This window comes from Magnolia sinica, chromosome 19 (genome assembly GCF_029962835.1).
Source record: "Magnolia sinica isolate HGM2019 chromosome 19, MsV1, whole genome shotgun sequence".
NCBI classification, from domain to species: domain Eukaryota; kingdom Viridiplantae; phylum Streptophyta; class Magnoliopsida; order Magnoliales; family Magnoliaceae; genus Magnolia; species Magnolia sinica.
In genome coordinates this window covers 14294451-14321388 of record NC_080591.1, presented here as the reverse complement: position 1 = coordinate 14321388, position 26938 = coordinate 14294451, and the positions used below count along the sequence as shown (strand labels likewise).

The 26938-nt window shown below is 39.3% G+C and overlaps 1 protein-coding gene and 1 long non-coding RNA gene across 3 annotated transcripts in view; both read right to left on the bottom strand.

The window, feature by feature from the left end:
• Positions 1-11542: 11542 nt before the first annotated feature.
• Positions 11543-15937, bottom strand: LOC131234298 (uncharacterized). Of its 2 annotated transcripts, XR_009165667.1 has the most exons (3): positions 13705-15249; positions 12175-13543; positions 11543-11946 (listed from the first exon to the last, which is right to left on the bottom strand). It is a non-coding gene; the product is annotated as an uncharacterized LOC131234298 (long non-coding RNA). The 2 variants fall into 2 exon arrangements; XR_009165666.1 differs by lacking the exon at positions 11543-11946 and having other exon boundaries at positions 12966-13543; positions 13705-15937.
• A 1032-nt stretch (positions 15938-16969) lies between these two features.
• LOC131234527 (uncharacterized) overlaps positions 16970-26938 on the bottom strand; it is a 28468-nt gene continuing 18499 nt past the window's right edge. Inside the window, exons 7-11 of the mRNA XM_058231467.1 lie at positions 24097-24163; positions 20928-21155; positions 18778-19284; positions 18041-18113; positions 16970-17225 (exon numbers count right to left, since the gene is read on the bottom strand). Of these exons, the coding sequence (XP_058087450.1) occupies positions 16987-17225; positions 18041-18113; positions 18778-19284; positions 20928-21155; positions 24097-24163 (1114 nt within the window). The 3' untranslated portion in view covers positions 16970-16986. The remainder of the gene's footprint in view (positions 17226-18040; positions 18114-18777; positions 19285-20927; positions 21156-24096; positions 24164-26938) is intronic.

Genomic DNA, 26938 nt, shown 5'->3' with positions numbered 1-26938 from the left:
AGATTGTATGGGAAGGGATTGGAAGTAGCAATCCCGAGAATGGCCGGGCATGCTAAACAAGCACGTTGAACTTTTGCTTGAATTGGAGCAATCCACTGACATCACCGTCATTACCTTGAAATCCACCCAATCTCTCCTACTCCCATCTATTTTGCCTGAGACATGTTTGGGTGGACGGATTGGTAGGGATTGGTCGGGCGTAATCCCGAGATTGGCCAGGCAAGCCAAACATACTTGATGGTAGATTCCCTGGATATAGCAATCCCATGGGATTGCCAGCAATCCACTGACACAGCCATCGTTACCTGCCATCCACCCTAATGCAATCTAATCCCATGGGATGGGCTTGTATTCTCACTTAGTGAATTATTTGTCACATTCTGCTGACCAGTCAAGGTTCTTTTAATGATAATCCAGTCTACAGTTGTCTTGCTAGCTCAAACCACCATCAATATTTTTATGTTTTGCTTACTTTTATATCGATTATACCAAATCGACATTCATATTAATAAAATTAGTATTAAGCCTTTAATTCTTATTTTCATTTCTAATGTTATTTTCGTAGACAAATATGATCAAGTTATTTTCATTGTGATCAAAGTCATTGTTTTCAAGATAAAAAGAATCCATATGAAAGACTAACCCTCAATTTCATGAATCGTATAATCATTTTGACAATCAATAACTAGTTATTAAGTCAATCTTTATAAATCTATTCCTAATCCAACTATTTTAGCACCTAAACTAATAAGACATTTAATTTGATTCGAGTTGATTATGATTATGAAATCCATGGGATATGTTTAAACGAACTCATACAATTCGTTGTGCAACAAGCCATATATCTAAACTAAACGGCAACAATGTGATTCAGGTGGGACACATCAAAGGAAATAATTAGGAGATAGACATCCACCCTTATTTTTTATAGCTCCCACTATGGCCATCATACGAAATCTAGTCCACCCACTATATGTTACAACAAAGCTTAGATCTGGAACTAAAAAACCAAGTCTATTTGTGATTCAAGTGAGCCACAATAAGAAAACAGATTGAAGTTGCCCTATACACTTTCAATCTTTTATTTAATTTGAGTCACCGATTGAGCTGAATTTTGTGCTCTCAGCCTCACATAAGGTAAGGGACCTGGTGGTTGGAGTGAATTTCATGAAAATATCATTGTGGGGTCCACACAAGACTTTAATAGTTGAAAACCTTTGTAAAGTTTATTGAAACCTTTTAAATATCAGGCCCATAGAAAAAATCACTTTATAAGTCTTTAATCTAATCAAAATGCAAAGATATGATTACTTCTTAAGGATATGGCTTTCTCTTTTTAAAAATAATTAATGAAAGTAGCTTGGATTTAAGCAACCCAAACCAATCAACTCTTTTTGGCTCAACAATGCTTATCAACCTTACATCCCTCATGAATAAATATCTTAGCATAGCCTAATTTTAGCCTCTCCACTTCCTATCTAGCACCACATTGTAACAAGTTTAGATCAGTTTATTTCTTACTTCCATCCAATACAACGTTGTAGTAAGCTAGCTTGGTTTAGATAAATATCCATGACTTTAATAGAGTTTCCTTTTCAAATCCTGGACCTATTTGGCCGGGCAAACTGGATGGGATTAGATTGTATGGGAAGGGATTGGAAGTAGCAATCCCGAGAATGGCCGGGCATGCTAAACAAGCACGTTGAACTTTTGCTTGAATTGGAGCAATCCACTGACATCACCGTCATTACCTTGAAATCCACCCAATCTCTCCTACTCCCATCTATTTTGCCTGAGACATGTTTGGGTGGACGGATTGGTAGGGATTGGTCGGGCGTAATCCCGAGATTGGCCAGGCAAGCCAAACATACTTGATGGTAGATTCCCTGGATATAGCAATCCCATGGGATTGCCAGCAATCCACTGACACAGCCATCGTTACCTGCCATCCACCCTAATGCAATCTAATCCCATGGGATGGGCTTGTATTCTCACTTAGTGAATTATTTGTCACATTCTGCTGACCAGTCAAGGTTCTTTTAATGATAATCCAGTCTACAGTTGTCTTGCTAGCTCAAACCACCATCAATATTTTTATGTTTTGCTTACTTTTATATCGATTATACCAAATCGACATTCATATTAATAAAATTAGTATTAAGCCTTTAATTCTTATTTTCATTTCTAATGTTATTTTCGTAGACAAATATGATCAAGTTATTTTCATTGTGATCAAAGTCATTGTTTTCAAGATAAAAAGAATCCATATGAAAGACTAACCCTCAATTTCATGAATCGTATAATCATTTTGACAATCAATAACTAGTTATTAAGTCAATCTTTATAAATCTATTCCTAATCCAACTATTTTAGCACCTAAACTAATAAGACATTTAATTTGATTCGAGTTGATTATGATTATGAAATCCATGGGATATGTTTAAACGAACTCATACAATTCGTTGTGCAACAAGCCATATATCTAAACTAAACGGCAACAATGTGATTCAGGTGGGACACATCAAAGGAAATAATTAGGAGATAGACATCCACCCTTATTTTTTATAGCTCCCACTATGGCCATCATACGAAATCTAGTCCACCCACTATATGTTACAACAAAGCTTAGATCTGGAACTAAAAAACCAAGTCTATTTGTGATTCAAGTGAGCCACAATAAGAAAACAGATTGAAGTTGCCCTATACACTTTCAATCTTTTATTTAATTTGAGTCACCGATTGAGCTGAATTTTGTGCTCTCAGCCTCACATAAGGTAAGGGACCTGGTGGTTGGAGTGAATTTCATGAAAATATCATTGTGGGGTCCACACAAGTGGCTTTGAAAAGATTGCTTAAACCGTACTTAATTATAGCAGTTTATTGGAAACCTTTTTTGGAAATGCAGCGGAACGAAAAATTAAATTAGTAGGCAAGTGGGTAGACTTATTTATAAAATTCATAAATTGTGAGTGCCATTCTAAGAATAGTTTAATTTCTTCTGCGCGTAGGCCTTTTGAACTGTTTGGGCCGGGCGGCTTTATTCAAAATTCAAAAATTTAAGGCCTTATTTAAAATGGCTTTATTCAAAATTCAAAAATTTAAGGCCTTATTTAAATTTTGAAAATTTCAGGCTGGCGCCCGGCCCACTGACGGAAGCGGATTGGCTGGTGTAACCCAAGCCAGCTATATATCTGGTGTAGACACGTGTCGTGTGAAGATGAGAGCTTACGCTCCTCGAGCTCCGAGTTGTACGAACGGTTCAAAGGAGATCAAACTTACACGCCCCACAATGTTGTATTTATTATATCCACACTGTTCATCCATTTTTTACGGCCCGTTTGACCGGGTGGATTGTAAGGGATTGAATGGTATTAGGGTGGATGGCATGGATTTCAAGGTAACGATGATGTTGTCAGTGGATTGTCTTAAGATCTCCATCCGGGATTGCTATACCGAGTCTGTTTGGCACGCCCGGCCAATCCCGGGATTAAACCTTCCCATCTCTTCCAATCACTTGAACCAAACACGTCCTAGGCAAATTAGGCAAATTTAAACGGATTAGCGTGGATTGGATGGGATTTAAGGGTCCGTTTGGGCGGTGGGCTTAGAAGGGATTAGGTTAGATGTAGATGGTCCTGTGCCAATTCTATTCATGTTTGGGAAGAATGGAAAAGCTTGGAATTACATTAAATAGAATTGCATTGGGTCCTGTGCCAATTTCACTCAATGTTAGCAAGTTGTTGTAGGTCACACCATGATGTGTGGGCTATATCCACACCGTCCACCATTTATCGAGATTATTTTAGAGCATGGGCCAAAAAAATCAGGTAAATCTAATGCTCAAGTAAATCCCACCATAGAAAACAACGGGGATTGAATACTTACGGTTGAAAACTTCTTTGGGGCTACATAAGTTTTGGATCTATCTCATTTTTAGGGCCATGCCATAAAATGAGGTTACAAAACAAATGAACAGCTTAGATATAACACATGTGTCATTCTCAGTAATTTCAAATGATGGTGGGTATATATCCACTCAATGTACCACCATATTATCAACAAAGTAGGGCATTAATCTTATCCCATGGCAATTGACGACAATCTCTGCCATGGTAATAATTATGTTTTTTCAATCCCATCCCACCTGATCCTTTCTAAGCCACGGCTCAAAGAGACCCTGGGCGTGTTTGGCCGAACCGATCCCATGGGATTAAGAAAGATGGGATCGGTTTTAAGGTAATGATAGCGGTGTCAGTGGATGGTCCGACATCCTAAAATATCTTTATATCCCGAACCTACAACGTTCACTTGTTTAGATACTGAAGTGCATCTTGGGATGAGTAAAGTGAACTCGTTTGGAAGCACGCTCGATTGGACTAAACCCATTATGCACTCTATCTTGTGCCCCACCATGATGCACGTGTTTCATCCATTTTTAAAGATCATTTGAGGGCTTGATATAAAAAATGATAGGGATATAAGTCTTAGGTGGGCCACACCACAGGACAAAAATAATGAATGGATATTCACCATTAAAATCCTCCTAAGGCCCATTGAACTATTTATTTGACATCCAATCTATTAATTTGGTTATAAAAACCCAAATGAAGGGAAAAATCAAATATTAGCTTGATCCAAAACTTTTATGGCCCCCAAAACATTTTTTGGGGTCAAAATTCATTCACCATTGTTTCCTGTAATATCTCTCTCTCTCTCTCTCTTATACCTCGTTTTTTTTTTTATACCATAAAATGATCTGAAAAAATAGATGGACGGCATGGATGAAACACATAAATTATGGTGGGGCCCATAGAGCACCGACCATCAGCCACCTGGCCAGTAGCAGGGGAGTAGCCAATCTGTTTCCTTCGCAGGAAAAACGTGCTTGGCTACCCGTCTCAAACCAGCCCCCCTAACTAGGATGAGATAACCCTTCATTTCCGAACAAGTGATAGGATGGGTCCTCCTTTCGTAGCCGACCTAATACCGCCTACTCCCATCCAGCATGACTGTCCAAACACCCCCTAAAGGTTTCAATAGTGGGAAACTCTTACCCTAGTTTTCCTTTTTGTATAGCCACCTTGAGTTTTAGGTATACCTGACTTTTGGTCTCTTATCTATATCCATACCGTTCATCCATTTTTCAAGGTCATTTTAGATCATTAGGCCAAAGATGAATCATATCCAAAGCTCAAATGGACCACACCAAAAATAGCAACAAGGATAACGATTTTTACCATTAAAAAATTCATCGGGCCCACCAGGCCCACCATAACGTTTATTTTCCATCCAATCTATTAATAAGGTCACAAATACATAGATGAAGAGGAAAAACAAATTTCATATTGATCCAAAACTTCTGCGACCTCATAAGTATTTCAATTGTAGACATTCAATCCCCCATTGCTTTTTGCAATGTGGTCCACTTGAACTTTAGATCTGTCTTATTTTTTGGCTTAAGATTTACAACGAGCTCGCCAACTGGATGGACAATTTGGATATACCACGTACCTCATGATGGGACCCACATAACTTGCTAATGTTACTACACCAGCTATATAGCTGGTGTGTGGTACACTAGCCAATCCGCTTACAGGCCGTTCTGGCCCAAACAGACCCTAAGAACATCCCATCAATACGATTTTATAATTCACACCCGTCTAGTGTGTGGGCCTTATTATTTAGATGGTTTTGATTATTGTATTTATATTCCAGGTGGGTCCTTACTCTCGCCCCGGTAGTAGACTCACCAGGTTAAGGGTTCGTGTATCCACAGGCGTGAAGTCCCACGCGTGTGCGTACGTAAAAAATAAAATTAGTTCGCACGCGTGGATGCATAAAATTAGTTCACACACTGTCAGAGTATCAAACACTCCCCTCAAGGGAATCTCTCTCACAAACACATTCTCCGTCTCTTAGCAAGACCAAGGCTACTAATTCCAACAAGAGTTAGATTGCAGTGTGCGTTTTGCACCACCAAATCCAAAACCCTATAGCTCTTCTTGATTCTCCATCTTCCGACACCTAAGATCTCTCCCTGTTCTCCCTCTCTAATCCCTAATTCCATCCATGTCACTCCTCACTTCATCTTCATAACCTTTTGCTGCTGCAGTAGAAGAAGACAAATCTCTCTCTCTCTCTCTCTCTCTCTCTCTCTCTCCCTCCCGTTTTCATGGTCCGGTTTTGGCTCGGTTCTAGAGTGCTAATAGTTCGGTTTCAGTTCTAAAAATTCTAGAACCATAGGGATTGGTTCGGTTCCGTTTCACCCCAAAACTGGACCGAACCGAACCGTATGCACCCCTACATGAGTGGTACACCAGCCAATCCGCTTCCCCCACTTACACCCTAGAGAACGGCTTAGCTGTCACCCGGGTAACATTTTAGTAGTTGTTACCTGTGGTGTGATCTACTTAAGACTTGGATTTACTTAAGTTTGGGAACCGTACTGTAAAATAGGCGGTAAAAACGGATGGACGGAGTTGATATAAAATACATTCATAGCTAGGGTAACATCCAGTAACGAGTTGTCCAGGTAACAGTTAATCCGCTCCCATGCGATACGGCCACCATAAAAAAGCAAAAGAGAAAAAGAAAAACTTTGTTACTTTCGGAAATTATGGTGGACGATACGCAGGCACTTAAAAATTATACACGTGGCATACAGATAGTCAAATTAAACCGTCCAGATTATGTTAACTAGTGTAGAGGCATCACGAAACAAAATTTAAGCTTATTCGCTTATCTGACTATGAGATTGGTGAATATTTATTGGACGGCTATAGTGAAAAAAAAATAAATCCAATGATGATCAATAGAAGAATATATCCAACGGTCCTATTTCCACAAATATTAGGTTGGGATTGATCTTGTGATTGTGACTTGATGGCTACAAAATGTATTGGGTTTTTTTAGTTGATATATGCCACGTACGTATATAATTTCTGAATGGCTGCTTTCAAACGGACCTTACCCACATTTTGCTTTTCCCAAAGAACTTGTATAATTGTTTTTCTTGATAAGATCGAAAGGTCTCGCACCCCACCACTCGAGGCACGACTGGCGGTGGATGAGGATTGCCGACATAGAGGACTGTACCTTTCCATTTCTAGGCTTGTATGATCTTTGAACCATGTCCTTTCCGTTGTCGAGTGTATGATCCAGTAACTTCCAACTACGGGAGGTTAGGTGGGCCACCATGATGATTGTGAGAAATCCATCTGAGCCATACGTTTTGACATGGGCAAAAAATGAGGCAGATGTAAAACTCAAGTGGGTTGTGGGTAGGGGCTGAGTGGTAGACTCACGAGAGTCACATAATAGAGGTTATCATTCAATATGGGATGCCTGGGTTTTTTAGTGTGTGTAAAAAAAAAGTGGGCTGTGGGTAGGGAAATGCCTACCATTGAATTGTCTTTGGTCCACCGTGATTTTTATATGCATGTCCATTGGAGCTGTACACTAGTTGAACCGAGTTGAGCTTGGGACAGCTCGACTCGACTCGGCTCAGCTAGTTGACCCTAGCTCAAACTCAGCTTAGCTCGGTCCTTGAGCCTGATTGGCCCGCTTAGCTCGGTTCGATCAACAGCTCGGGCTAATTTGAGCCGAGTTCGAGCCTTTGCGGCATTTTCTCAAACACATAAAGTGACCTACAATCTCTCACATTTTGCAAACAATACTAGCAGTTTACAGGTATTTCATCAAACACTAAGTAGGCTGCGTCAAATCAAGATTCAAAGATAATTTTATCATGAAATGTTTGATTTTTTGGTAGTGATTTATTCCATATCCATACCTTCCCCGCCAGAGGCTGATCCCCACGGAGAATGTATCCACCTAAAACAAAACTTCGTCGAGTCATTTCAATATCAAAATAATTGAGTCACCGAATTGGTTCGATCTAAGTTCGATTCAAGTTGAGGTTCAATCCAAGTCAAATTGAGCTCGGCCAAGCTCGAACTCGGCTCGAAATTTTTTCGAGCTCTAAAAATCAGGTCAAATTGGCTCAAACTTAGTTTCAAAACAAGTCAAATCGAGCTTTTTCGAGTTTAGTCGAGCTAGTTAACCAAGCTAACTCTTTCACGTACAGCTCTAATGCCCATACCTTCATAAGGTCATTACTATTACTAGGATTGAGAAACTGAAAACACAAAAATATTAGCGCCATCCAAAACTTTTGTGGCATAAGGAATGTTTAAGCAATGGACATTCAATCTTTATTGTTTCTTGTCATGTGGCTTATTTGAGTTTTGGATCTGTCTCATTTTTTAGTCCATGATCTAATATGATTTAGCAAAATTGATGGACATAGTGGATTTCTCACATGTAACCTGGTGAGCCTCACCTAACTTCTTGCCATAAGAAGTTCTTGTAAAAGGCTTTAGCAGGCAATCCGTATCTAGATCATGCCGAGTGCACCAAAAATCATATCTAGATCGTATTGAATGGATACAAATTGGGTACTATCTAGACCATGCTGAGGGCTCATTGTGATGTGTGGGTTTATCAACACCATTTATCTATTTTTCCCATATCATTTCAGGATACAAGTCCAAAAATAAGACAAATCCAATGCTCAAGTGGACCACAATAGAGGAAGCAACATTAATAATGATGCCACATTTATAACCTTAATTACTAGGGCCCACTATAATATTGTGAATGTTGCCTCAGCGAGCGGTCACTTTCACTCATGCTTTCAATTGTGTAAATAGAGAATGGAATCAAATGTAAAATGTTTGATTTTAAACTTGTCACTAGTCAAATAAAACTTAGAATATATTTGCACAATTCAATCAAACACTTTGCACACGTGTAAACACAGGCTTGTATTCAATTTGTGTGTGATTAGGAAGTGCGGGTGTGCTAGAGTCATCTTAACTCAGTGTTTGATTGAACGTTGGTGGCTCACATGTTGAGATGGACCGATTAAGACCAAATCCATAGATCCAGCTGCCCTCTCAACCAGCGGTTGTAACAACGATCAAGTAATTTGTAGAGAAGTAGGGGTTAGTCCTTCCCGATGGATTCTTTTTGCCTTACATATAAGATTTTTCTTTCACAAATAATTGCAGCCAATATATTTATGAAAAGAAAGAATATGAAAAAAATAAAGCAAATGAGACAAACAATGTTAATTTTATTAATTTGTGATTATACTCGTTACAATAGACATAATAAAAATAAAATACATAAATACCTGAAATTGTTCGAATGAACAGACAATCCAATGGATGGTTAGTAGAATGTGACTAGAAGGTTTGATCTCTCGAATAAGAAATCGATTAATCGAGATTCAACAACAGAAGGTCGTGGATGATTATACTAATCTTACGGTATTATAAAACTATGCATACTCTGTCATCGCATGCATGCATGCTCTGTCATCGCATGCATGCATGCACCAGTAGTAACTTTGGTCAGAGTTTCTTTGATGAGGACACCACTTCACGTACACCTTTGCGTATGTAATAGAGGATGAAGCGAGTCGCACCAAATTCTCTGTGGCTAAGCACCCATGTACATGTGCGAGGATTTGAAAGACCCCAAACTAAGAAGATGCACATGAGCTACTTTATAGAGTGATTTTGACCGTTGGATCACATGGATCATATGATCAGGCCATTGATCGTGGATCATCTTTATCATTTTGAACATTATTATATTTTAGGATTTAATTTATGATTACTTTATGTTTGGATATTATATCAGTGATTTTAGTTGATTTTTCATTAGACTAGGGTCATTTTCTTCAAATTTCATAAGACAATGTTGAATTTGTAATTTTGAAAAGTTCTTAAAGCTACAAGGGGCGTGTGACCTCTCTTCACTTGGTTTTTTAGAGGAAAAAAGAAAAAAAGAGAAAGCTCATTGTTTTCTTTTCCTATATTCATGTGATTTAAAGGTAACTTCCATGTGAATTGGAATGAAGATTGGTGTAAAGCTAATATTTATCAACGCAGGTACGCGGCTTCCATCTATCCTCATATTCTCATCCATTCACCAACCATCGAGGTAATTTTCAAGTTTTTCAGTTTTCTCCATTCTAAGTCAGTACTATTCTTCCGATTCTCATCCCTCATATATCTATCGACGAGCCAAATCCTAAGGACCCAAATGAACCCATTGAGTTGGCCATATGGCCGCACCCTTGTTTCTTTGTCTTTTCACTACCTTTGCATCAAAACCTTACTCTCTCTTTTCCAAACCCTAATCCTAAACCTATAAATATGAAATCTTCATATTTTCCCAAATTACCAAACCCTAATTCTTCACATTCTTCAATTAAACCCAAATCCTTACATTCCCTCCATCTAAAACCATAATTCCCTTATTCCATTACTTAAACTCTTTAACCCCTCCACTCGATTTATTCCCGTTAACATTAATTGCAAGTTTCCCTCATTTCCCTAAACCCTAATTTCATCCTAGGTAATATTAAATATTCTCCTTTGAAATAGGCTTCATCTTATGCTATTTGAATTTCCCTGCATCCGTTAGATCCTACTTACCCTTATTTAATGGTATTGTAGGATGATGCTTGGTTACCTAAGATAGAATTATAGATGATATTCTATTAAGATTTTGGTATTTGTGACTAAGATAGCAATTTTGTGTTTTTTTTATTAATTAACTTAATTTCAGGTATTGATCCCACACAATATTTGAGCTCATCCATCGGTCCTACATCATTACTCCATCCAAGCTATCCAAATTATAGGGCCCACTGTGTGGTTGTAAGTCAAAGCCCACATTAATTGCACTATCCTGACCATTGGAACAATGTACATGTAACTTCTCAATTTAATCTATCTGTTCGGCAGGTTGGATGGTAGTCGAGCCGCTTCAGTGCTCTCACAGCACTATAAGTAATAGTGCTCCTAGTTGCACCAGGACACTTAAAAGGAGTCCCATCGATCGATTTAGACTGTCCACTGTGTCCAACACACATTTCATCGGCTACCATGTAAATATCACACCGATCTGATGATCCTAACCGTCTGATCAATGGCCTCCAATATGTACAGTTAAGATCTTTTGTACGAAAATAGGTGGAACTAACAATTAGATCTCTCTATTTGATAGTTCCGTCATGGATTGCTTGTGATTCTAAGGAAATCACTTCTTTCAGGCAATCCGAACCGTCCCGTCCATGGGTTGGAAAAAGGATGGTTACAAAGAATAATGCCAAACTTAGGATGGATTTAATCATCCAACCATCTAATTTTTGCCCCATAGCCCTTGAAATGTGTTCTATTACCTAATGGACGGATTAGATTGATCTATTGGACTGTCCAAGTTACACAATGCAATTAGGAGCACCGCAACTTGTACTGCTACGAGAGCATTGGACCATTTCTCTGTTATTATTTATTTATTTATTTTGAGTTATTTCCATCTTGTTGGGGCCGCATTTTTTGTAAAGGAATTTGCGTTAGGATGTGGATAGTCATGCATCAGGAACCATGGTTAGTGGTCAAGACCGTTGATCTAACGGGGCATAGCGGTAGGGATGTATGGAAATGGTGCTAAGTCAGCGAAGGATTTAATAAACTTACTCCGTAGCTTCGAAGCATATTTACAATGAAAATGAAAAATACGGACTAATTCCACATTCTCCATGCACATCACACATGTACTATCAAGAACTATAGATTTTTTTTTGGAGATCGTAAATAGTGAGGGCTCTATTCTTTCTAACTAGCCAACCAAAAGCTACCACCTTCGAAGGGTAAGATGTATGATAGCCATCCTCACTCTTGTTCGGACTACTCAGCCACCCATAGAGAGACCACACTAGAAACAACCTAATTTGTCCTTAAACAGGCTTGTCCTAATCTTCTCTTACCGGAATGTCCAAGAGAAGCTTATCCAATAATACGACATATGGAGGAGACCATTCCATGTTGTTCCCCTCGTAGAAGCACTCAAACACCAAGATATTCATCCCTAATAAAATGTTGTAAAATATTGATTACAATTATTTTACATAAAAAAAATATATAAAAGTATTAGTGATTTTTTTTTTTTTTTTTTGGTTGCAAAAATCAATGTATTGGTGTTCTTGGGAATAGTCCCACATTGGAAAAGAGGTAAGAAAAACTTGAGTTTATATGTGAGGTGTGGAGTACCATTATATTTCTTCGGTTGATTCATGGAGTATCGTAGCTTACATACCTGTGCGGGCTTGGGCATGGTCTTGGTGCATGGGCATGTGAGGCAGTGTGGCTGTAGAGGTGCAGTTTGTACTTCGCACGTACGCAGATGAGTCACTCCTTCACAACCTTATGCAAACCGGTACGATAGAAAAATGGGTCAGGTGGTTGGGATGAGTGCTAGTGGTCTGAACGAGACCTTTATGGCTTTTATAGAGGCTGGAAAAACTAGCCGTTTGAGTAAGGTGTAACTCTTCATGCACATAAATTCTAACCATGCAGAAACTAATGCATGTGGCTAGCCCAACAACTATAAACAGTTAGCCAATGAGTCTAAACGGCCAGCATACAACCAGTTATTATTCCACTTTCTCACCAACAGCTAGAAAACAATCACATTAGTTAATGGCCCTGGACCACAACAATTAGCCACCCTAGCCTAAATAAACGGTGCCTGGATGGTTCAACAATCCATCACCAACACTCGAATCACACTCACATACGAACCAGAGAAAAAGGAGCAACAATGTACTCAAACCAATCAGCAAGGTTAATACGAACCTTGGCCAAGCGAGCTTAAGAAACAAACTAGTGCAGTGGTCTAAAAATTTTCTATTCTCTTTTTTATTTTGGAATCTTTTTCTTTTTATTTATTTGCCAACAATTTGTGTACAGATTTCCATTTATGGCTCTTCGTATTTGCTGAACACAGATCCACACCTAGGCTCATCATATCCTAGAAGTTGTTTGCCTGGAACCTATCAACATTCTCAATCTAATTGAGAAGGCGCAAATAACACTTTAAGGACAACGTAATCATACATGCTTCAGCATGTCTTGATATTTTCGGTTTAAACATTTTACAGATATTATAAATCCATAATATTATTCTCAACATAAAAGGCACGCTAATGTTGGAAACTCATCTTGAAGAGTAGTCCTCGACCCACACATCTTTCTAGATTCATATCCTCGCCCTGTTTCTTCAACAAGATCCCTTTTCTAATTTCTTTCTTCAATGGTGAAATTTCTTACCATATAGTGGGAAGCTCTGGATATGGAGTCCTTTACCTGCCATCCTCCATAGCAGCTATATCTCTGGCAATGACCTCTCAACCATGAGTTATCTTCCTTGCTGAACCTCATAACCATTTTTCCAGAAGTGACCGGTCCATTGGTTCAAGCAAGTTATCTTCCTCTTCAAACCTCCAGAAACGTCTCCCCAAAAGTCCTAGATCCATCCTCTCAAACATTCTTACACCTGCACCTCCTTCCTCAGTAGGCTTGCAAACTTCACTCCACCTCAAAAAGTGAAATTTCTATCTTCCAACCCTAGCCACAGGAAGCCTCTTTTCAGCTTCTCTAATTTATTCAAGATGGATTTTAGACACCTGAAGAGGGACATGAAGTATAATGGGAGATTCAAAAGAGCTAACTTAGTGAGAATTATGCGACTACCGAGAAATAAATAACAAATTCAAAAGAGCTAACTTAGTGAGAATTATGCGACTACCGAGAAATAAATAACAACATTTCCAACTAGCAAGCTTACTTTCAAACCGCTCCAACGCAAAGTTGAAGACAAGATAGGTGGACAGAAAGGTTCCCACTTTGCTTCCAAACACCTTAACCAGCCAATCCACCACTTCAAAAGACACACACCTAGAATCTTGCTCTTCATGGTGTTAACTTTATGCCCCAAAAATAGCTTCAAAGCATAAGATAATTGTTCTCAACCTTTTCACCGTGCCCTCATCGGCTTTGCAAAAAAGAGTGCCATCCGTGAATTGCAAATGAGAAATATGAGGAGTCTCCCCATTCACCTTGAACCCTTGAATAGACCCGCTTCTTGCCTTCTTGCTAACATCGTGCCAAACACCTCCACCACTACTGCGAACAAATAGGAGGAAAAAGGATCTCCTTACCTAATATCCCTAGTGGGCTTTAAAATAAATCTTCTAAGGAGCCATTCACCAAGAAGAATCTAGCTGAGCTGACCCACTCTTTCATCCAATCCCTCCACTTTACCCACGTCTACTCACTGCAGCATATATTCCAAGAAGTTCCAGCTGACATGATCGCATGCTTTCTCCAATTCCAACTTACAGACAACACAGCCAACCCCCTCCTTGGTAAAATCTAGACCTTCATCAATGACCTACAAATAGATCATTCTGAAAACAATGTGACAAACAGGAAACAGTCTAGATTGTACCCTAGCAACTTCTGACCTCAAATACTTCTGAGGCATTCCCAATTACAACAGAGCTATTCAAATCAATGATCCGGATCAAAGACCTGATAATCCAATCCATAGTCCATACAATACCTATATGCAAGGATCTCATCACCATTTGATCAAGGTCAGATGGAGATGTGATGTGGGGCCCAACAGACCCCATCATCCCATGTTAAAAGTAACAAAGTAGGTTATAGGAATTCCACGGAGGTAGAAATTGGTTTATCTGATTAAGTAGATGATGGAAGGCAAGCCCCACTTCATCACACCTAAAAAAATCAAATTAATCAGAGAACACGGTCTGGTGGGAAAGCACCCTCAAGAACTTCATCTACAGGCCAATCCCATCACAATCTGACCAATGGCGACCAGAAGCACACCCCAAATGGACTTTTGAGGGGCGGAATCAAGCATTGTTTTAAATATCAATGATATCGGCCGATATATCCCACGATATATCTTGTATCCCACTAGTGCGATACGAAACACACAAGTAATGCAATATATCCCACATGTTCGATCTAGTGAGTATTTTCAAATTTCGATGCTCTTATTTTCTGTAATTCATGTTAAATTAGTCTCAAATTGTTACAAATTCATGATTTTTCATGTTCTGCATGAAAAATCATGGATTGTGAGCTTCGATTTTGAGATTTGAAGGAGAAGGACCGAGTTGTGAAAATTTGAAAAAAAAAAATCAAAAATTAAAAATTTCTCGCAAATCATTTGCAATCTGTGTTCAAACATCACATTAAAAATGTTTGTAACCTAATCTAGTGATTCTTCATTTGCTTTGAATGTATTGATTGTGTTTCCACTTGTCTTCTTACATTTATAAATTATATGAATAAGATATTGAATAAACTTGCATCAATGCAATTAGACAACACATAGATTGAGACCCTATACAAAGAAAACCTATTATGTGTACTTGTTTTTTTTTTTAATTATAATGTTTTGATTTATAAGTGTATATTGATGTCTTTTTTAACAATCGTTGAAGTTTCATCAAAAAACTCAACCAATTTCCCAATGTTTCCCCACTTTTCCAACAATAGTGATACAGTACACGATACAACTGATATATCCCATGCGATAACCGATATGCATCTAGATCTCAAGAATGTGATACATAACGCGATACTGATATTTCGAACACTGGAATCAAGGAGGGCCCACTCCCCATGATCATTAATGACCACATTCATTAATGCTCGAACACTACAGGCCACTTGATCCTGCCACCTAAAAGCATCGAAGTGGAGCCATCACCATTCAACCTTTGTCTGGCCATAGTTTCAAAACTTGAAAACTTGACCAAGTCTGGCCTAAATAGGCCGACTCAAAGTCTCGAACGAGTCTTTACTTGACTCACCTCAATATTTAGTAATTGAATTAGTATTATTTGTAAATATTTTAAATAGCTCTACATGATAAATTGTAAAAATAATGCAACAATATGTTAAAGTGCATGGTGCTTGGCTTGTTGGTAGACGTGTTGCCAGCTTTGCTAGAGGTCATGGGTTTAAAACCCACTTCTTACTTTTTAGTCCGAGTCCAGGGCATCTTAGTGTGATTCCAATGATGCACCGTATTTCCACGCTACGGTGGGGTGGCCCATGAAGTAAGGTCCGTGAGATGCAAAAAGGCCACGAGGTGGGGCCCACTATAGGACCGTGTGAATCGAGAACCCGTGCAAAGTAGGGGTTGCCCACGGAGAGGTTTCAGCTAGGTTTGCTTGGAAGAGCCTGCATATAGGGATAAACCAGTCATTACCCATCGTCTCTGGAACTTTTGATGCATTGGTTAGTTGTCCGCTATCAAAATGGTATCAGAGCGAGAGTCTGGTGTTCGAGCTATCAATATCGTATCAGAGCGAGAGTCTGGTGTTCGAGTCTCCTCACTGGCGTGGGTGGGGCCCACTATGGGACCCTGTGATTCAAGGACCCGTGTGAAGCCAAAAGATGGTAGGCTTATTTTAAGAACCTAACCAATACACCAAAAGCCCCATGACTAAATGGAATGCATCAAGCCTTCCTTCAACCTCTGGGGATCACAGTACATGCTCTATAGACCACATTCGTGCAGCAACCCACTCCACAACACTCACTTTGGCCTCTTGTCCAGGTAGCCTTGTTCACCTTGACACGGCTTTCACTTTTGTACAATTTGCCCTTTCCCCAAGTTACCCCTTATGGGACTCAACATGGACTTGGTGCTACCTCCAATATGAAATGTTAAGAACCTAACCAATACACCAAAAGCTCCAAGACTAAAGGAAGGCATCAAGTTGGGCCCTTAAACCGTTGGGGATCATAACTCCACACTCTACGGCCAACCTCAGTATGGCAGCCCAATTTGCAGTAGCACTGGTTTTAGCCTCTTGTCCATGCAGTCATTTCCATCTTGTGGCGGCTTTCACTCTGGTCTAGATTGCCCTTTTCCCAAGTCATCCTTCTCGGACTCAAACAAAGGATGTGGTGTTGACTCTGATAGGAAATGTCGAGGACCGAACCATACACTAAAAGCCCAAGGACAAATGGAATGGACTGGGCCATTAAACCATTGGGATCATAAATATTAAAAGTTGCATTCTTATTCCACCCAATTAATGTCTAAATGCTTTAGTTTCGTAAGCCACTTTTGTGTATCCTGTGAAACGTAAGGGTTATTTGATGTTTTCTCTTGATCATCGGACACAATCGCATCAATTTTCTTTTCTTTAGCAGCAGGATTGGCCTGTCTGCTTGGGTACCTGACCTTAAGCAAAAGAAGACGAGAAACTTCATGAAGACCACCCCATTTCTCCAATGCGCGGGCAATGTCGTACCGCCCTGGGGAAAAGAATAAAAGAAAAAAGCATAGCAGTCAGCTTGATTCGTGTAGTGGGAACACGACTGCAAGTTTTTGGTAATTGGTACTCCTGCAACCACTCAAGTTTGTCTAACTAACAAGAGAACAATGAAACTGATAGCTCTGCTAATGCAAGTGCATGCACATATGGAACACGTCTGAATCAAAGCTGTTCACCAGACAGGTCCGCCGTGGCTGGAAAATCAGACCGATCCACTAATTGGGTGGATGGCACATGCACAAAAAAAGGTAAGTTGGATAACCCGATCAACAGTCCACATTGAACAAAATCATGGGGCCCACCTGATGAGTGGACAAGCCTCATTTTGGACCAGGACACATACATGATGGAATCTATCCAATCAGCTGCATGGATTTCACATGCATGTTCTGCGCACGGCGAGATGTGCTTATAGGCTTGGCAGAACTCATGAAAATGGACACTGAAAATTGGATAGGACGGGAAATGTTAGCAAGATGCTCTCCTAGAGAAGTTTTCAATATGGAATTGCCATTAAATTGGCCCATTTAAGACACGAGAGGCTAGGAAGAACCAGGTGTAATTTCCTACCATGGATTTACAATCTGCAGTAATTAAGATCTTGATCACATGGTTTTTGCATGTGGAGACTGCCATCTGAAACTAGATGGGTTTGACGCCCCCAAGAAAGCAGGTGGTTACCCACACAATTGGCTACTATCCTATCAGAATTGGATGGCTAAGATTACTTACATCTAAAACTCGGTCCAGGTCATGACACTAGATAATCATTGAAAGTATATATTTTCCCATTACCTGCCCGCTCAAAAGATTTTCTACTAGGCATGTACTCTGGATCCATTCCCCAGCTCCTTTGGAATCGACTTATCTGCATGATAAAAGCAAATCATTAAACTCTACCAAGAAAGTCCACTTGAGCCTTTATTACGGTGATGGAATGGAATTAACCTTCAATACAAAATCCAACAAATGTCTGTAACGAATTCAGATTATCAAGATATCTAAACGAGGTGCTAGATGATGCCTGGCTGAAAGGAACAAAAAAATTTTCAATCCAGCAGAGGTACAGGTGGGGACTGCATTTCAGTAACCTAAACCATTGGACTAGTGGGCCCCATCATGTAATGGGCCATGCCCTAATGTCTCCACTATAGCTATGTGATAAAAATGAACAATTACAATCAATTGTCCATTTAACAGGGCCCAAATTGGATGGTTAAGATCATCCGATATGCAGATTCTTGGGGAATTACCAAACTACAATTTGACCCAACATGTACAGTTTATTGGGCTAAGCAAATGTTCGACAAAACATTGTATATTTCCTCTATTTAGACATTCAGATTCCTACTTTCTTTTTTGTTTCTTCTTTTTATGGTTATTGGATGGTTCTTAAGGTGTATCGCGTATGGAGAAGCAAGAAGGATCATAAAGGACACAGAGCCATGATCCCCCAGAGGAAGAAAAAAAAGAAAAAAGAAAGCCAGAGGTGAATGAAAGCTACTACTGGCTGATGTTATGCTTGAACTTACCTCTTCCTGCAAATTCTCAAGGTTGTCCCAGTAGCCCTTTGGCTTTCGATGTTTGTAAGCAAGGGAAAGGTTCATCAACAATGCAATCTTTCTAAAACCACCCATGCGTGTGATTGCCTTCTCGATATCCACCCTTCCATGTAAACGGAGCTGCTTTCTCATGGGCATAAATCCTTCCTGCCCATATTTTGAAATAAACCTGAGGAGTTCAGTTTTAAGCACTTCGATATCCCTCTGCAAGCCTGGGACCTTTGGTCTCTGTCGAGGTGGATTTGGGACACTGACGGACCGCGCAGGCTGCTTGCTCTGCTCAAGATGCATGCCATTCTTGGATGGAGCAGGTGGTTTGCTCTGCTCAAGATTCCTGTCATTATCAGATGGAGCAGTTTGTTCGACTGGATATTTTAGATGGCTGAATGTCGTCAAAGAATTTGACTCAATGGGGTCCCGTTTTTCAAGATAATCACGGATGGCACAAAGGTTTGATGGTAGATCTTCATATACAACCTGAAATGATCAGAAATGACAATTGGTCAAACCCTGCTTCTGCAAATTTTTTTCTTATAAAAAAACAGACTAGTTGCTGCACCTTTGCATACACCGCTTAATATAGAGGCGCACGCACGCACGCACACGAACACACACACGCACGCACGCACACGCGCACACACACAAGCACACGCACACGTGTTTGGTTGTATGAATGAATGAATGAATGGTTCAGATCAATGATAGGTCACCTATTGCGGGGGCATTTTCACACCGAGTTTGAGTGGGGTGGCCCGTGGGATGCGGAGGCACACTCGGGGTGGGCGGCCCGCGGAACCCATGTGATTTGGGGCCCGTGTGAAGCATGTGGCTCGTGTGAGCCGGAACCCATGTGATTTGGAGCCCACGAGGGGGTGGAACCCATGGATTTGGGGCCAACGATAAGGGTTTGGTCGAGGACCTAACCCATGGATGTGGGGCTTGGGCTATGAGATAGCTATGAGATAAAGGGATTAATTCGCTATGCTCTATCAGTTCAAGCTTTTAGAGCAAGTGATAATTATCCTACATCAAATTGGTATTAGAACGGGAGGTTTCGTATTCAAGACTCCTCACGGAGGGTGATTAATGCGGGGGCATTTTCACACAAGGCTTGAGTGGGATAAAGGGATTAATTCGTAAAATGTATGACCTGAAGAAGTTACACTTCCATTTTTTATTTTTTTTTGAAAGATGAATAATTTTATTAAGAAAATGAAAGAAAGAAACAACAGAAACATAGAAAACTACACTTCCATGGTTTTAAATATCATTTAATGCATATTGCATCACCCAATATGTATTGGTGTTTTTTTTTTTTAGTTCATGATATGATGCAGTTTGTGTGTTGCAATTCGGCACAAAATCAGACAAAAATTGCACCAGATGGACGATACAGTGTGTAGTTAGACACATGCTGATATCTTTCATTACAAGAAATCCAATATGCATCCCAGTATCAATATTCTAAAACTCAATGTTCAATGTATCGAGATATCTGCCGATACCATCCGTATCGCAGGTCACTGATAGGAAAGCAGGGGTGTATCACAAAAATTGCATTTTATCGACAATATTGTCGTTGATACATGCAGATATAAAGAGAAATTGATATTCTCCACAATATATCAGCAAGAAGTAGGTCATATAAATGCATGAGATCAGTCAATACTTTTTGAAAGTATCAATCAAGTCCTTGATCAGACTTCAAGCTAGCTGAAAAGTAAGGTCAAGTATGGAATTCTGGAGGTTTTTCTGCACTCCAGTTGGGACGCAGGCATTCTAAGTGTGCAATCGTATGTCTTTTATCTTCTCCTGAATTTTGCTTTCCACCATCTTCCTAATAGTTCCCCATGTTGCCCTCAGACTGTGATACATTGCGCAATACATGTGATATTTCCTAATGTTTCCCATGATATTTCCATATAACAAGGGTGTGATACATAGTGTAATACCAATACTTCGAACACTGCCAAAAACTTGGCCACTTCAACAAACAGTCTACTAATTTGGAAAATCCAATAGAAAGAGGTTCTCTCTAAGTTCCTGTAGATAAAATTCAATCAAAACTACCACAAAGCCCTTGAGCTAAATCTGCAAGATCAGAGTATTACAATATGTACCTCTTCAACAATCGCTTCTGACAGTAAGGAATCTTTGTGCATTTTTGACTCTACAATGTACTTCAGTAGTGTATGATGATTTCCAAGTTGCTCTAGAAGCCACTTTCCCTTAAATGAGTCAAAGTCCCCCTCAACCTGCTCAAATGAGATCTGATGCTCAAGCTGCTCGCACAAATCCAAAACGACACGTGCATGAAGTACCATGTACAATAGTCCCTTGCAGCCTTCCTGCAACACAGGTCTGTGTGAAAATTCTTTCACGAAATTAATAAAAACACTAACATTTTGAAAAAGAGCAGTTGCAACTTATTCTAAATACCACTCTGGTCATTTAAAGAACTTTATTATTCTTTTGGTATATACTCCGGGAAAAAAAAGAAGAAAGAATTAGAATAATGAAGATCAGCAAAACCATCACGTTGCTATACTGAGAAACAATTGTCCCTACACATAGAACTTCATTTCCAGCCATTCTCCTGACATTTGTGAACCTTCTCTATTGAACATGGCTCCCTTGCTGATTCCAGCTCTTTAAAAGTGTTTTTTTTTTTTTTTTTACTCTTTTTGAGAAGAGCTCCTTAAAAGTTTATATTCATGAAATTACGCAAATGCCAATTATTTGTTCATTTATACAATTCTGCTCAAAAAACTTGCACTGTCAGCACGTGTTGTTTCCTGAATGAAATGCCGGAATTCACCATTTCTTAAAGATCCCCATGCCTCCCATCCTCTTGAGGTTTGCAAGTAGCCTGCCTTAAACCGTACTAGATGGTTCACTCGCCTTCCTTGATGGTGAGGACCAAGAGACCTTGCACGATACCAAATCCAAATGGCTCATGTGCCTTTTGTTAATGGTGTGAGGATCGAGTGACCTTGCAACATACCAATGACTCACCTACCTTCGTTGATAGTGAGAGGAATGACTAACCTCCACAGCTAGATCTAGGCCCCATTTGGATTGGTTGCAAACTCCCATTACAGATGTAGCAAAATGACTGGGAGCCACCCAAACGGGGTTTGGGCAAAGGGCAAACGTCGTGGGTGTGCTCCCCACATACGCGAGTTTGATTCCCCATGTTGAAATAGAAGTGTTTAGGATTGACAAAAGATAGACCCCACTTGATTAAGATCATTTTAAGGTAGGTTTCATGTAGAAATACCAATGACTAGATTTGACTAAGGGCCCACATGGTTAAGATCATCTAAATGGTGAAGGAGACAAAGTAGGGTTGAGCTGTGGAAAGAGCAGAACGAGATGGATTTTCCACTCCAAGGAATTGTATTTCGTTTTAGAAAGGAAATGAAAAAGGGCCATTTCCTGGAAATATGAAGAAATGGAAACTGATTTTGAATTAAAATTTTAAAAAATGGAAAAAAGACAAACAGTGGAAATTTTATTTCCACAGTAAAGCAATTTCCATTTTTAAATTTCAACAAATCCAACAAGCTCTAAGGGCTTTTTCCTATTTATTCTTGGACTGTTCAGATTTTTGGGCTATCTTGGGATATCATCATGGTCCAGGAAGATCGCAGTCAGTGTATTGGGTGACATTCCTTCAGCCGCAACTAGCTGTGAGAAACGCGGGCACTTCTGCTCAGGTTTTTACAGATTTAGGTGTTGTGGCACATATATTTCTTGCTGCAGTGTTGCTCCAGTTTTTTAGCTAGGATGGAGGTCAATCTAGAGAATACACGTATGGGCTGTGGTTCTCCAATCTTGAAGGAGACTGGTACTTCCACAGGATTTATCAAGAGGCTTACATTATGCTGTTCTGGTTTTTTCTTTTTCTTTTTCTTTATATATATATATATATATATATATATATATATATATATATATATATATATATCTTTCTTTCTTTCTTTTTCCTTTTTTTTTTTTTTTGGTGCTGCTGCTTCTATTGATGCTTGTACTATATTCTATAAGTATCTTCAGAGTTTTCTGCTTACTGGTGGCTCGGGGATTTCTTTTAATGTCTTCGATATGTTGCTTGGTTTCAGGTTTTCGGATCAGCTTGCAATCTCGCTAATCTTGGAGAAGGATACCTAGCTTCTTAGGGACCTGCAGTTTTTTTATCCATTCAATGTGAAGAGGTTTTCTGAAAGCCTGCATTGATGCTTCTTCAGTCAAGTTTCTTGAAGATTTTGTCAGATTCATAGCCTCTGTTTGAGCCAGTTTGAAATTCATTCATAGTTGATTTTGGGTCTCCTTTGTGCTGCTTCTTTGTATGGGGCAGTCCTCTTCTTGTTTGGAGATCTGCTTCAAATTTCAATTGGATTTGCAGCTGCTGCAGTACTTTTTGCATCGCTGTGCTGTCCACTGTTTCTCATCTCCTCAAGATAGTCGGCCTGCTTTGCTTGGTATTTTGGAGAGGCACCAGGCATCTTTGGAGTTCAGAGAACTTCGGATCATTCTAAATTTCTGAATTGAATGGGATCAGTTCTTGGATGTTATATGGCAGTCCAAGAGCTATTTCTCATCAATTTTTCGATCTCTCCTGTGACTTTCAGCATCATCTTCTTCTGGGCCATTCAAGTTATGAATGGCTAAGTGGGATCCTTTAAGTAATCAGGGAGGCTGCCTTCAGAGATGATTGCTCGTCTGTTATGTATTTTGGACTTTTGGTTATTCATGGATTCGGCATTGGTTTGCAGTTCCTATTGTTTGATGGTTTGCCTTCTTCACATATTGCAGAGTGTGGTGATTTGAGAGATTGGAGTTCAGCCTTTCCTTATCGGTCAGTTGTTGAATCATACTATTGGTTCCTGAAGATGAGGTTTTCTGTTTGGGTGGGCTTATTATGTAAGGCTCTATAGCTGGTCTTTGGCCACCGTTTGTGCTTGAAGTGCCAATTCTTTATTGGGCCATCTTTTTTGCATCTTTGTTCTTGCTTTCTTAATAAAATTATTTTTTTCTAGCCAAAGTATATCTAAGACACATAATGATGGAAGTGTAGATTATCCTTGAACCACAGTTCTTACATCAATTGAACATCAGTAGTGAATGGAACTTAAGGAATAACAGTCCAATAAGCAAGTTATCTCTTTGCAAGGAAAGAGATATGTATCACGTTTAAAACAAGAAACCAAAACTCAGGAAGATAAAATAAATGTTCACTTGAGAAAGAATAAGTTCCTTTACTAGATAATATAGCATCCTGCTTCGTACCTGAAGAATGCGAACCTTGTTATTTTCTCGCGATAAAATCTTGCTGATTGCTAAATTTGGAACTATCCTGTGAAAACCAGCTTCATGAGAGAAGAAAATCAGGAAAAACAATTTAAGACCAATAGAGCTTGATAAAATGAGTTTACACACTACAAAGAGTAATCTGAGAAAGATTCTTATGGGATTGTTAATTAAAACATAAAATATGAAGCATTAAATGTAACAGACATCTATTTTATCAGTACATGAAAGTATACTATAAAAGAGTGAAAATGTCAGACTATAATCTGTAAGACACGTGATAACAGGACTCAGATGCTTCTAAGGTCAACATAACAGCCCCAAGACTTCAAACATGGTTGTTGTTGTTGTTGGTCCCCGTCTTTTTAGTCAATAAATTTATTAAAAGAGAAACCAACACGGAGACAGACCTCACTGGCACACTAAATCAGAGGAGGAGAGATGGCGAGGAATCATCTGTCGTCAAATATCAAGGGATCAGTTCCCAACTACCCACAAAAAGATCCCTACTGCAATCCCTAAGAGCCCTCACACCACAGGCCTAGGCATCCACTTTGCAGTTAGGAACACAGCTTTTTGAGCTACTTGGTTACAAAATATCCTATTATTATGCTCCTTTTGACCTTTCATCATCATCATCCAAGCCTTATCCCAATTAATTGGGGTTGTCCACATGAATCCTGTTCTGCCATTACACTCTATCAAGGGCCGGACCATCAGTTAGACCATAGGTTGTCACTCAATTGTAATCAACCCATGTACTAGACTACTAGAAAGCACTTGATGGCAATCAACCTATGTAATAGTCTACTTCATTGCGCCTGCTCTCATTGCCAATCCCAAGACCAGATAAAGGAGAGTTGTGCCAGCTTGGCAGCTGGCACCAAACTTATGCCATAACTTCATGAATCCAAACAATAAGACACTCCTTTTGACCTTTAAAAATTATATATATTATGCTCCTTTTGTTGGGAATTGTTGGGTTCCTGACATTGGGTCAACGGATGGCAACTGGATGGATCACTGAAAATGGAAAACCAGTGATGATTCACCGGTGAAGGGTTTCCGCATGAACAATGAATGACACCCATGATAGCACAAACTTCAAATTTCCATAGCTTGTGCATGACTCCAATTGATGTGATTCAAAAGCCAAATGAAAGCTTATTCAATATAGTTTCTAAAACTGGAGGAGATTAAAACCCAATTAAAGATCACCAAGAATCACTATAGGGACACTTGCTATCCAGAAAAGCTGTAATTTTTCAGATGATTTCTCCTCTGGAATTTTATGTATTTCCGCTCATAAGAATGACATGAATTTTTACAAAAATGAGGAGAACACATCTAGATAGCTCCAGAAAATTTTACAATTTTATTCTCCAACCAGAATTATCAAAGACGTTGCCATCATCAACATAGAACAGAAACTGAAACTTGCAAGGAAAAGATGCTCTTACTCAACTATGTGATGCTTTTTATTTCTTAATCCCTGCTGAAAGAAGAAGCTATTGCATGTCCTGCATATCTGAGAGTGGGCAAGCGTTTCAAGATCCAAGTAGAAAGTTATGGTTTCAACAGAAAAGCCATCATAGATTAAAGCTTGGGTAGAAAAGACGCAATCCTCAGTGGAGCAATTGAGAGTTGTGCTTGATGAAGTTCGGAATGGTCATATTAGAGGTAAGTGTGATGGACAAGACTTTTCAGCTCAAAGAACTCAAAGCAACAAGATGATTTGGTTGAAGAATGCTTTCGAAGGTTAAATGTTTGATACGGAACGCACTTTTTCAGAAAAGGCTGGCCATAGAATGTGTGCATGTTAAAATTCAAGGAGACAAAATCGTATGACCCCTGTGGTTTGGCTAAAACCGCCAATGGGTTGCACGATAACACTTCTTAAGGTAAATCTTGGGTTAGCTGGAGGTGGAATTCTTCGGTTCTGTTCTGTCTCTTTTGTTTTATTATCCTCATTTCTATGGGAAATGTTCAAGCATGCTTGCAGAATTTAGAGCTTTGGTTGATGAAATCCATTACTGCTTAGCATTGGCTTTTGTCAGATTGTGGTAGAAAGTGATTCTAAAATCCTAATTGGCACTATTAGTTCTAATTCCTTCAAAGTTAGAGAGATCACCAGTGGCAGGAGTTGAAGGAGAGTAAAGAAGTTAAATGTTTGTTTGTGCATACTAGGGAAGATAATGAAGTAGTGGATGCTTTGTGGGGACGTGTGTGTGGAGTGAGACATCATGCTGCTCTCCTTACATAGGTATCATCATCACATCTAAGCCTTATCCCAACTAATTGGGGTCAGCTACATGAATACTTTTTTGCAATTCCATTCTATGAAGGGCCATGACTTCAGTTAGACTTAGACCATAAGGCACTGAGTCTTTTCTTACCACCTCCACCCACATCCTTCTAGGCCTTCCCCTTGCCCTTTCATAGCCAACGTTTGAAATATCGGTATCGCGCAATGTATCGCACCCTTGGGATACAAATATGTATCAGTTATCGCATGGGAATTGGGATATATCGTTTGTATCAGGTAATTTATCACACTTTTTGGAAAACATGGAGAAACATTAGGAAAATGGTTGAATTTTTTAATGAAACTTCAGGGATTGTTAAAAAAAAGAAGAAAACATTAATACACACTTTTAAATCATAACATCTCAAAAAAAAAAGAAAAAAAAGAAAAGTGCACATAATAGATTTCCTTTGTATAGGGTCCTAAGCTATGCGTTGTCTGTCTGAACAAAGCCAACTATATTAAAATATAATGCATAACATTTATAAATGTATGAAGACATGTATGAAATCACAT